Below are 10100 nucleotides of genomic sequence, written 5' to 3' on the forward strand. Positions count from 1 at the left end.
AAAAATCAAGCCGACTGCGTCGGTCTACTCCAAGTCCAACTCTTGCGCTAGACAAAAGTTCTCAAAACCAGCCTCTTTCGTATTTGCTGTGTGAAAATGGCGCCCGGCGACTCCTCAAAAAAGGCCGATACGGGCAAGCGCTCCCTTGGCAACGAAGATGCCACCGACGGCGCTCTGAAAGGAGGCCGCCGTCCTAATGGCGACGCGGACGCGATGGACGTTGACGACCACCCACGCCCGGACATGGGCGAGTTCGAGGATGAGTTTGAAGACGAGTTTGAGAGCGAAGATGAGGTCATTGAAGCTGGCGTTGACGGTAGGCCGGATGCCGAGCGTGAGGCGGAGGAGAAAGCTGGTAAGTGTGAAGCCATGGCTAGATTTCCTTTGCATCTGCGATGTTGAGGGTCGCATCCAGGTACCACTACTTCGTGATGGTGCTCAAAAGTGAGGAAGCGCCTTGGGCACATGCTAAACCCCGCGCTCCCACAATCACAGGTGCCATGGAAGTCGACGGCGGCGGCCCCGGTACCTTCATTGTCGGCCGCTCCCAGCTCGAAGCGGGCCAGACCTTGACGCCCGATCCCACGACGTACGATATGCTACACAGCCTGAGCACACCGTGGCCCTGCCTATCTTTTGACGTGATACGAGATGGCCTCGGCGACAACCGCAAGGTGTATCCTGCCACCATGTACACGGTCGCTGGCACGCAAGCAGAGACGTCCAGGTCCAACGAGAACCAGATCATGGTTATGAAGTTTAGTGGTCTGAGCAAGATGGATAAAGGTGGTCTGGACGAAGACTCGGATGATGACGACGACGATAACGACGAAGACGCCGATCCCATCCTAGAGAGCAAGTCGATCCCTCTGACGTCGACTACAAACCGAATTCGTGCCCATCAAACACCGGCTCAGGGTGGTCGCCAGGCAACGACACTCACAGCTACCATGACCGAGTCCTCAAACGTTTTCATTCACGACATCACGCCGCATCTCGCCTCCTTCGACACCCCTGGCACAATCATCACGCCGCAACAGAACAAGCCCTTGTGCACCATCAGGGCGCACAAGTCTGAAGGTTATGCTGTAGATTGGGCGCCGGTCAGCTCGCATGCCGCGGGCCGGCTGATGACTGGCGACAACGATGGATTGATGTACATGACGACAAGAACCGACGGCGGCGGTTTCGTCACAGACACGAGGCCATTCGCTGGGCACACCAGCAGTGTCGAGGATATCCAGTGGAGCCCTTCAGAGGCATCCGTGTTTGCATCCGCCTCGAGCGACGGCACTGTTCGCGTTTGGGATATTCGCAGCAAGAGCCGTGCCGCCGCTCTGACGGTCAAGATCTCGGACGCGGACGTCAACGTGGCCAGCTGGTCGCGACTTACGACACATCTGTTGGCGACAGGAGACGACAACGGCACCTGGGCTGTGTGGGATCTCCGACAGTGGAAGCCCTCGACCAACAACAAGGCGTCTACCCCGACATCGATCGCCAGCTTTTCGTACCACAAGGAGCAAATCACCAGTCTCGAGTGGCACCCGTCAGACGACAGCATCATGGCGGTTGCGGCGGGCGACAACACGGTTACGTTATGGGACTTGGCGGTGGAGCTCGACGACGAGGAGAGCCGGGACACGGCAGGCGTGCAGGACGTGCCACCACAGCTGCTTTTTGTGCACTACCACGAAAACGCAAAGGAGCTGCACTGGCACCCGCAGATACCCGGTAGCCTGGTAGTGACAGGGCATGAGTTTAGCGTTTTCAAGACGATTAGTGTCTAGGCTAGCTAGCTTAACGAGTTGCTACCGTTCTATCGTATCCTTGGGGAGATTTTGATGGGCAGTTCCGTCTTTTTCCAGGTTGTGTACATTTGCTGCCTGTCCGCCCAGCCCTTGGACTCTGGACAGAGTTCCATGTCAAAATTCCAAAACATGCGGGCCAGAATGAGTCTCAGTTCGGCGAGTGCGAGACTAAGGTAGTTTTTTTTTTGTTAAAGCACATTTGGTCAGCAACATAGCTTGGACATTTTCAAGATGTAGACACGACATCAAACAGCAACTCACTTCTTTCCGATGCAGTTTCTGGGCCCAAACGAAAAGGGCTGCGACGCAGCTTTCCGGTCACGGTCGAACCTCTTGTCCTCGGCCAGCCACCTCTCGGGGTGGAACTCGTCCGGCAGCACGTAGTTCTCTCTGGACCGCCCGACGGACAGATGGTGCATGCCGACGGTGGTGCCTCCGGGGACGAAGCGACCCAGAATGGTCCTCCCGCCGTCGGGCACCACGCGCGGGAAGGCACCGGGGCCGGGAGGAAAGATGCGCAGCGTCTCGTCGATGACGGCGTGGAGGTAAGGCAGGCGGGAGCGCTGGGTCGACTGCAGGGTGATGTCGGCCTCGGAGGCGAACGCGGCGTCGAGCTCAGCACGCAGGCGGGCGTGGACGTGCGGGTTCGAGAGGATGAAGTACGTGCCGCTGGTCAGGGCGGTGGCGGTGGTCTCGCTGCCGGCCACGATGAGGACCTGGGCCGACGTGTACATTTCCTCGACCGTCATTCCCTTTTCGTCGTCTGCCTGGAGAATATACGACACTGATGGGAGAGAGAGGAGGAGGAGGAGGAGGAGGAGGAAGAGGAAGGCAGTGTGAGTGACTAGACTGAGGATAAAGAAAGTCAAAGAGAGAGAAAAAAAAGAAAAAAAAAAGAATACTCACTAAAGTCGGCCTTGTCCGTGTTCGTTTGCTCCAGTCGCCGGTTGATACGCTCAACGCCAAACTTGTACTGCCGCTCACGCATCTGCAGCAGCTCCTTTGGCACTATGCACAACAGAATGGCATAGTACAAAACGGTGGGGAACCGCCTGGCGGCGCGGATGTAGGTGCCGGCCTTGAAGATGTCAAAGACGGCCGTCAGCCACCAGTGCCACTGGCCGTCCCGGAGGCAGTGGAAGGGCTCGCCAAAGGCCAGGTCACCGATCAGGTCAAAGGTGGTGAAGCTGTACCACAGGTTGATGTCGACGACGGGTCCCGCGGAGGAGGACTGGCCGTGGAGCTGTCGAATGAGCATGTCGACGTACCTCGTCATGCTGGGCTCCTGGCTCCTCAGCGCCCTGTCGGAGAAAGCTGGGTTCTGCAGCCTCCTCATGCGCCGGTGCCCTCGGTCGTCGGCGGTCAGGATGTTGTCGACTCCCCCGACGTTCTTGTTCCACCACTTGGGGTCCTTGTCGAAGCCGCCCGCCCCGAACCCGTACGCTGCGGACCACCCCTCGGGGTGGGTCATGGACAGCTCGTCCGGCGAGATGCGCACCACCTCGCCATGCCGGTCATGCCACTGCTTCACCTTCCAGTGGCTCAGGCCGCGGATGTCCCAGAAGAGATAAAAGACGCGACTGGCCCGACATAGGAAGGGTCCTGGGTAGTGGCGAAGAGGGTGGAAAAACAGGTTGTAGATGCATTTTCCGATGAGGAAAGCCACCGTCTGCACCTTGTGTGTTAGCCGCAGTTGAGAAAGAAACTATTTGAGCAGCAGTAAAGAAATGGGTGAATGCTGAATAAAGAAAAAAAAAACAAAAGAAATATTCTGGGTTGTTTTGACATCCTTACCGCGCTGACAAAATACTTGAATACGAGAAAGAGCATGGTAGTAGCTGTTGTCCATGTGTCCTTGAAATTACTGACTAGGTAGAGGTTAGGTGAAGAAATAGCCCGCAAGGCATGTGTACAAGATCGCGCTTGGGGAGCTTGAAAATCACCCCCCAAAAAGAGTGTCAACTGTTTACTTGACCCCTCTTCCGGTGGAGTGCTGCATCGCGAATGGACTTTGTACCAAAGTAATATAAAACAACATGGCTGTCAAGAGCACGTGGCATACTATAATAACCAAGCTTTGTTGCCAAGGGACTGCATGCCCGCGGAGCAATGCCGCCGCCCACATCGGAACGCTGTACGACTCTGACATGAGTTGGCATGTTCCATCAGTACTTTTGACGTGCAGTATGACGACGGGACGGTAGTCGAGAGCGACATCAGGGGCGGAAATTAAATTACAGTCTGGACTATATACATTACGGGTTAGGTCACCAAACGGCCCAAGTAACCGCCTCGACCAACGTCTGCCCGTACAAAATAGGAGCAATAGAATACATGGAAAATAAAATACCCTCCTCTTCTGCTAGATGCTTTAGCTCTGCCCGGACTGGTTCTCAGAAGACAGAGATTGATAAAAGGGAAGAAAAAAAAAAAAAAAAAAAAAAAAAGAGGTCAGGGAAGCCGAGTGCAACTGTTGCCTGACGTCGCGCGCCTCGTACAGGTGCTGTCTTTGAGTCAGTTGGCATGCAAAAGTGGATAGCAGATAATCTGCCCTCTTATCTGGTCCGGGTAGAGTTGATGCTGATCTCGTCTGTGACGGGCTGGGATATGCTGGATGGAACAGACTCAAGCTTATTTAACGTTACGCAACGATAACAGGGCTGGGCAAGGCGAAGCTCCTTCGATGGCACAGCGAAAGCCGGTGGTGGCCCATTGTTAGTCGCGGTAGGCAAAGCATGGATGATGGGGGCAACCCAAGAATGTAGAGAAAACGGGGAGAGATGCGCGATGAAATTATAAAAGTGGCACTTTTGGACGCGGGATAATAGCTACATTTTTTTTACCGGTCGTGGATGGTTCCCATTTAGTCCCAATCTTGTCGTATAAACAAGCCTGCTGTTAGCAGCCCCTTGTCTCATTCCACCCCGTTCCCCAGTTCGCTTAATGATTGCCGATCTCGCCTTTGCCATGGCCCAAGTGTGAATCCACGTTACAACCAGTCGAGACTTGACCTTTCAGGGGCAGACAGAATGTCTCGTGATGGACGAGTTACCCACCAGAGCAGATGCAAGAGATGCTTCTACGCGCCTTGTACAGCACAGGTACCGCCGGAGCGTTATCTGGAACCCCACGTCAATTAAAATCTCTATATATATGGACTTGGACAGAGACCCTTTTTTTTGTAATATGTTGAGTCAGGCAAGCAGTGGGATATCAAGGTGGCATCGTGTGGAGGAGCGAGCCACAGTGATGGATGGGGGGGTTTTTTTTTTGGAGCATGCGTCTCGGGTGCAGTAGAAGGGGGTAGTTTCTTGGACGGCGACTTTTTGGCAATATATAGGAGGGACAAATAGGGGTACTTTGACGTGTATAGCCCTTGTTTTGATTTTACAAACCATGTTTAACTGTCTCTCATCTGCCGCTCATTATTTGCTAGATAGTTGATATTGCTGAAGGGTCCATTATCCAGATACGGCTGGAACCCTTGCATCTATCTTTACAGACAAGTGCCTTGACACCTACCTACGTACCTCCCTACTCAAGGTAGCCAATCATGTTGACTGCTCAGCAGCAGCCTCTTCACGGTCCCTTGGGCACAGGTCCCATGCGGGAGAGAAGCATTTCCAAAAGACAAGCATCAAAAGAAATGCTGAGAGAGTTGGCACGGCAGGCAAAACACAGCGTCTTGGAGAGCGACGACAGCAGCCAAGAAAGGCAAACGGCTCCTCCTCCGTCCCCCAAGATTCATCATCACAACCCACAGCCAACCACGGCACCGAAACCCAAGCCCCTGGACAGAACCACGCCCTGGAGCAGCATCAATGCTCTCATGAGGTTCAACAGCAAAGACCACCAGTTCTGGTGGGACACGACGGGCCGGTTCTTTGCCACACTGCTCGAGCACGCCGGCTACAGCGCGGCCGAGCAGTACCGCGAGCTCTTCTTCTACGCCATGCACGTCGCCCCGGAGCTCGGTCCGGCCCCGGACTCCCAGGGCAACGTGCAGCGGTGGCGCAGCCCCGGCACTCCGGACTCGACCCCGATCGACTTCAGCTGGGAGTGGGGGCTGGACGGCAACGGCGTGGTGAGGTACTCCTTCGAGCCCATCGGGCCCCACGCGGGGACGGCCCTGGATCCCCTCAACTCGCACGCCACCGAGGACTGGATCGACAGGCTCGACCGCCAGGGCCTCGTCCAGGGGCTGGACCTGGAGTGGTACAGGCACTTTACCCGGACGCTGCTGCCTGGCGGCCCTGGCCCGGGAGGCGACTCGCGCACGTCCAAGACCGCCCGGGACTTCATCGAGGAGACGACGCCCAGGGCGGGCACGGTGGTGGCCCTGGACCTGGAGAAGCGCGGGCCCGTCATGAAGATGTACATCTACCCGGGCCTCAAGGCGGCCGAGATGGGCACGGACGCGCTCGAGCTGGTGGCCAGGTCCATCAGGGGGCTCCCGCCGGCCCAGTACGCGTCGCTCCGGGACAGCGTCGAGCCGCTGCTCGACTACCTCCAGGGCCAAGGTGGGTGGCGGTGGGGGTTCGAGACGGGCATCCTCTCCATCGACCTGCTCGACCCGGCCGACGCGAGGATCAAGATCTACGTCCGCGCGCCCCACACCAGCGTCGAGTACCTGATGGACGCCCTCACCCTCGGCGGCAGGCTGGACCTGTCCGAGGCGGGAGGGTACAGCGGCAAGGCCCTGGCCGACCTGGTCGACTTTTGGAACATGCTGCTCGGCGACTCGCCCGACGAGCTGCCCGCCGCCCACCCGGGCAGGGCAAGGCCGGGCTTCTACTACACGGTCAAGGCGGGCCGGCCCGTCAGCCCCAAGGTCTACGTCAGCCCCTTTTGGTTCGTAAAGAGCGACAGGGAAGTCATGCGCAGGATGCGCAGCTACCTGAGCACACGAGAGGACGAACCAGACATGCTTGGCCAGATGGCGAGGTACGAAGGGGCGCTGGAGAGTTATTTGTGAGTTGTTTTTCTGTTTTTTTTTTTTTTTTTTTTGAGCTGCTGCTACAAAACAGGACTAACAAAAGAAAACAAACCTTTAAAACAGTGGCAACCAAGTTCTGGAGCAGCGGTGTGGCAGCCATTACTACGTCGGATGTGCACTGCAGAAAGATCAACTCCGGCTTGTGACGTATCTGACGCCGCAGACCTTTGAATGTGAGCGGGAACGGTTGCAGAATTCAGAGGCCAAGAGGCGAAATGCAGGGACACAAGATGGGGAAACAGTATCAGAGATTCAGAGTGATAGTTGATGGAATGATGGGCTCCATTCAAAACGGCTGTTGTGATAGACAAGACTATATATGTGTATATATATACTTGAAATTCTCAAGTCCAGTTTGATTTGATTTTATATCACGTCAAGTAAATGAGCCTTGGACATATATATACACACACACACACACACACACACACACACACACACACACACACACACACACACACACACATCATACCGCCCCAGTCTTGACCCTCTCAACCAAGCCTTCGAGCAGCTCACAGGCCTTGGTAGCGCCACCCAAACCATTCAAACTCCTGCCTACAGCCGCTGCCCTCTCCGCAAATGACGAATCCTCCAGCATTGTCCTGACGGCCTTTCTTATCTCCTCGGCCTCGGGCGTGTCGGTCTGCAAATCGATTCCGGCACCGACCGCTACGACCCTCGCCGCCGTATCCCTCTTGTCCTCCGAGGTGCCCGCGCAGACGAGGGGAACCCCGTTGGCGAGCGCCTGCGTGACGCTGCCGTAGCCTCCGTTGGTTATCAGCGTCCGGCAGCGCGGGAGCAGCTCGCTGTACGGCACCCACTCGGCCAGTCGCACATTGTCGAGCGCGACGCCCCTGTCCGCCAGCTCGCTGCGGATCCTGTCGGCCAGCGGCGACGGGACCACCAGGAGCAGGCTCTTGTCGCCGGCCAGCGCTTCGACGGCCGGAATCAGCAGCGTAGACGGGTCCACGGCGTAGGTGCCCTGGGTGATACCGACCACGCACTCGTGACTCTCGACGTCGGACCACCAGCACGGCAAGCCGGCCGAGCCAGCGCCGGCGGGAGAAGACACCAGTGGGCCGACAAAATGCGCACTCGGCAGCAGATCCCGCACTCCAAACTCGAGCTCTTCGCATGAGGCCTGGATGTGCAGCAGAGGGCTGTAGTTGAAGGGCTCCTCCGGCGTCTGGTCCGGGAGCCCGAGTGCCGAGCGCTGGCGGTTGACGACGGGCAGGGCGAGCGCCGGCGTGGTCAGCAGCATGCCCAGTGCCGACAGGGGCCTGCTGCGATCCGTGTACATCGGCACGACGCCCAGCGTGGCCCAGGCCCCGACGGCGCCGAGGTCAAACATGGCCTTGGCCCCGTATGGCATGGCGTCGTTGACCAGGCAGTCGATCCGGGGATCGCCCTTGTCCTTGAGCACACGGCGAATGTCGGCCACCACGGCGTCGACGCGGCCGCCAAAGAGCACGTCTGCCAGATCTGGGAGAGAGGCAGGTTGGGCGGCCAGGAGGCGCTCGTCCCACTCCAAAAGGGCCTCGGTCTGGGCAACCTCGGCGCCCGAGGCCATGACACGCCACGACTGAGACGGGCTGGTCAACCAGATGACGCGATGGCCCCGTTGGACCAGGGCCTTGGCGACAGCCTGCATGGGCAGGACGTGGCCCGTTGCACAGAACGTGTGCAGAAGGAACGTGCATTTTCTTGCCGGTAGTAGTTGATGGGCTGTCATTGTGATGGACACGACTTTTGACGTAGGGAGGGGGGCAAAGGCACTCGGGCCGTAGGTTGTTGGTACATACTACAGTACTGTATCATTCATTACCTATGCTACCGCAGTGGGCAGCAGCAGCCCATAGCGATAAGAGCCTATCCATCCCTTTTCCTTTTGGTCATACTCACATCTCCATGCTAACTAACCACTGCCTTCTTTTCCGTTATCGTTCAGGGGATGACCCTTGCTTGCAAACATGAACCCTGGCTGAAATGCCACGCATACTAATGAATACGTTACGTCCTATAAGTACAGTACAGTACGGTAAAATTACGTGGCAAACCCCTTACGATCCATCCCCACGGATCCCCAAAGATTGCAACGTCCCGAGGCGATCCACATGCAGTGTTTTCTAGGTAGGATCCATTATATTGCGGACAGGGCTAAAGCTTGTTTACACGAAGCGGTCAAAGCGAGAAGCGAGCTTGATGCTCTGTTGACCGGCGCGTGGTTATGCATGATTGATTGATTGATTGATTGATTGATGTCAGATTTATATTTACCGCTAATTACGGAAAAGTTTATGTAAGAAAAATAGGGCTGAAAATTAAGAGAGAGACAGAGTGAGAAAGAATAGAACTAGACTAGCAGTAGTCTACATTAGCAAGCAGATATCGTTAGGCCAGGAACAAAAAGAACCCATCGGGGTGGGGCAAAACGCTGACTCCAAAAGGTGGGCTGGAGCCTGGACTTCAGGTTTGTTGGTGGCGCTATTGATCCGATTAACGGAGCTTGCGACAAGAGCCATTTTCTCTCAGTTGTGCAAGGTAAGGTAGGGACAGGTAGACAGATACCTGGCTGTCATGCGAATGTTGATATACAAACAACATAGACAGAAAGAATAAGCATTGAAAAGAAAGAAAAAGAAAAGAAAAATCCACGGGAAGATAAGAAGAAAAGGAGAAGAAAAAGAAAAAGAAATGTCGGACCCCACCACGCCACAAACCCCCTCATTGAACATACGCAAAGCGACCCCAAGCGACCTCCCAGCGCTGCAACCACTCGTACAAAACGCATACCGCGGCGAGCCGAGCCGCAAGGGATGGACCACGGAGGCCGACCTGGTGGCCGGCCAGCGCATCGACGCGGCGGGGCTCCTCTCCAAGATCAACGCGCCGCTGGGCGCCGTGCTGATGGCCTTCCCTGCCGGCTCGGACGAGCCGGTGGCCTGCTGCGAGGTGGTGTGCCGCGACGACTCGCGCCAGGTCGCCTACTTTGGCCTCTTCGCCGTCGACCCGGAGAGGCAGGGCGGCGGCCTGGGCAAGACGGTCCTGCAGAGGGCCGAGCAGTACGTCAAGGACACGTGGGGCGTCGGCCGCATGGAAATGACGGTCATCTGGACGCGCGAGGAGCTCATCGCCTGGTACGAGCGGAGGGGCTACTCGAGGACCGCCGAGAAGAGGCCGTGGCCGTACGGAGAGCCCGAGAACGGAATGCCGCTGCGGGACGATCTCTACTTTGACGTCCTGGTGAAGGATCTGTAGGCAGCCAGACAGCCATCAAACCGTCTTTTACTCGG

The 10100-nt window shown here is 56.7% G+C and overlaps 7 protein-coding genes across 7 annotated transcripts in view; 4 read left to right on the plus strand and 3 right to left on the minus strand.

Annotated features, from left to right (window-relative positions):
- Positions 1-72: 72 nt before the first annotated feature.
- PpBr36_10869 (uncharacterized protein) lies at positions 73-1790 on the plus strand (the record flags this gene model as incomplete). Its single annotated transcript, XM_029897977.1, has 2 exons — positions 73-355; positions 496-1790. Coding segments are annotated over 2 exons (1578 nt in total), but the record flags the coding sequence as incomplete, so codon positions are not given.
- Positions 1791-1819: 29 nt separating this feature from the next.
- Positions 1820-3641, minus strand: PpBr36_10870 (uncharacterized protein; the record flags this gene model as incomplete). Its single annotated transcript, XM_029897978.1, has 4 exons — positions 1820-1979; positions 2073-2655; positions 2718-3516; positions 3606-3641. 4 exons carry the CDS (start codon positions 3639-3641, stop codon positions 1820-1822), a joined length of 1578 nt encoding a protein of 525 aa, XP_029743711.1.
- A 1723-nt stretch (positions 3642-5364) lies between these two features.
- On the plus strand, positions 5365-7075 carry PpBr36_10871 (uncharacterized protein; the record flags this gene model as incomplete). Its single annotated transcript, XM_029897979.1, has 2 exons — positions 5365-6782; positions 6871-7075. The coding sequence occupies 2 exons, from the start codon at positions 5365-5367 to the stop codon at positions 7073-7075; spliced, it is 1623 nt and encodes a 540-aa protein (XP_029743712.1).
- Positions 7076-7273: 198 nt separating this feature from the next.
- Positions 7274-8539, minus strand: PpBr36_10872 (uncharacterized protein; the record flags this gene model as incomplete). The annotated part of the gene is made up of 1 exon (XM_029897980.1): positions 7274-8539. One exon carries the CDS (start codon positions 8537-8539, stop codon positions 7274-7276), a length of 1266 nt encoding a protein of 421 aa, XP_029743710.1.
- Positions 8067-8521, plus strand: PpBr36_10873 (uncharacterized protein; the record flags this gene model as incomplete). The annotated part of the gene is made up of 2 exons (XM_029897981.1): positions 8067-8099; positions 8123-8521. The coding sequence occupies 2 exons, from the start codon at positions 8067-8069 to the stop codon at positions 8519-8521; spliced, it is 432 nt and encodes a 143-aa protein (XP_029743808.1).
- A 962-nt stretch (positions 8540-9501) lies between the features above and the next one.
- On the plus strand, positions 9502-10065 carry PpBr36_10874 (uncharacterized protein; the record flags this gene model as incomplete). The annotated part of the gene is made up of 1 exon (XM_029897982.1): positions 9502-10065. One exon carries the CDS (start codon positions 9502-9504, stop codon positions 10063-10065), a length of 564 nt encoding a protein of 187 aa, XP_029743707.1.
- The window catches only part of PpBr36_10875 (uncharacterized protein), a gene marked incomplete at both ends in the record, with an annotated part of 3494 nt that continues 2925 nt past the window's right edge, over positions 9532-10100 (minus strand). Inside the window, one exon of the mRNA XM_029897983.1 lies at positions 9532-10059. Within this exon, the coding sequence (XP_029743709.1) occupies positions 9532-10059 (528 nt within the window). The remainder of the gene's footprint in view (positions 10060-10100) is intronic.

Source organism: Pyricularia pennisetigena (assembly GCF_004337985.1).
Source record: "Pyricularia pennisetigena strain Br36 chromosome 4 map unlocalized Pyricularia_pennisetigena_Br36_Scf_11, whole genome shotgun sequence".
NCBI classification, from domain to species: Eukaryota; Fungi; Ascomycota; class Sordariomycetes; order Magnaporthales; family Pyriculariaceae; genus Pyricularia; species Pyricularia pennisetigena.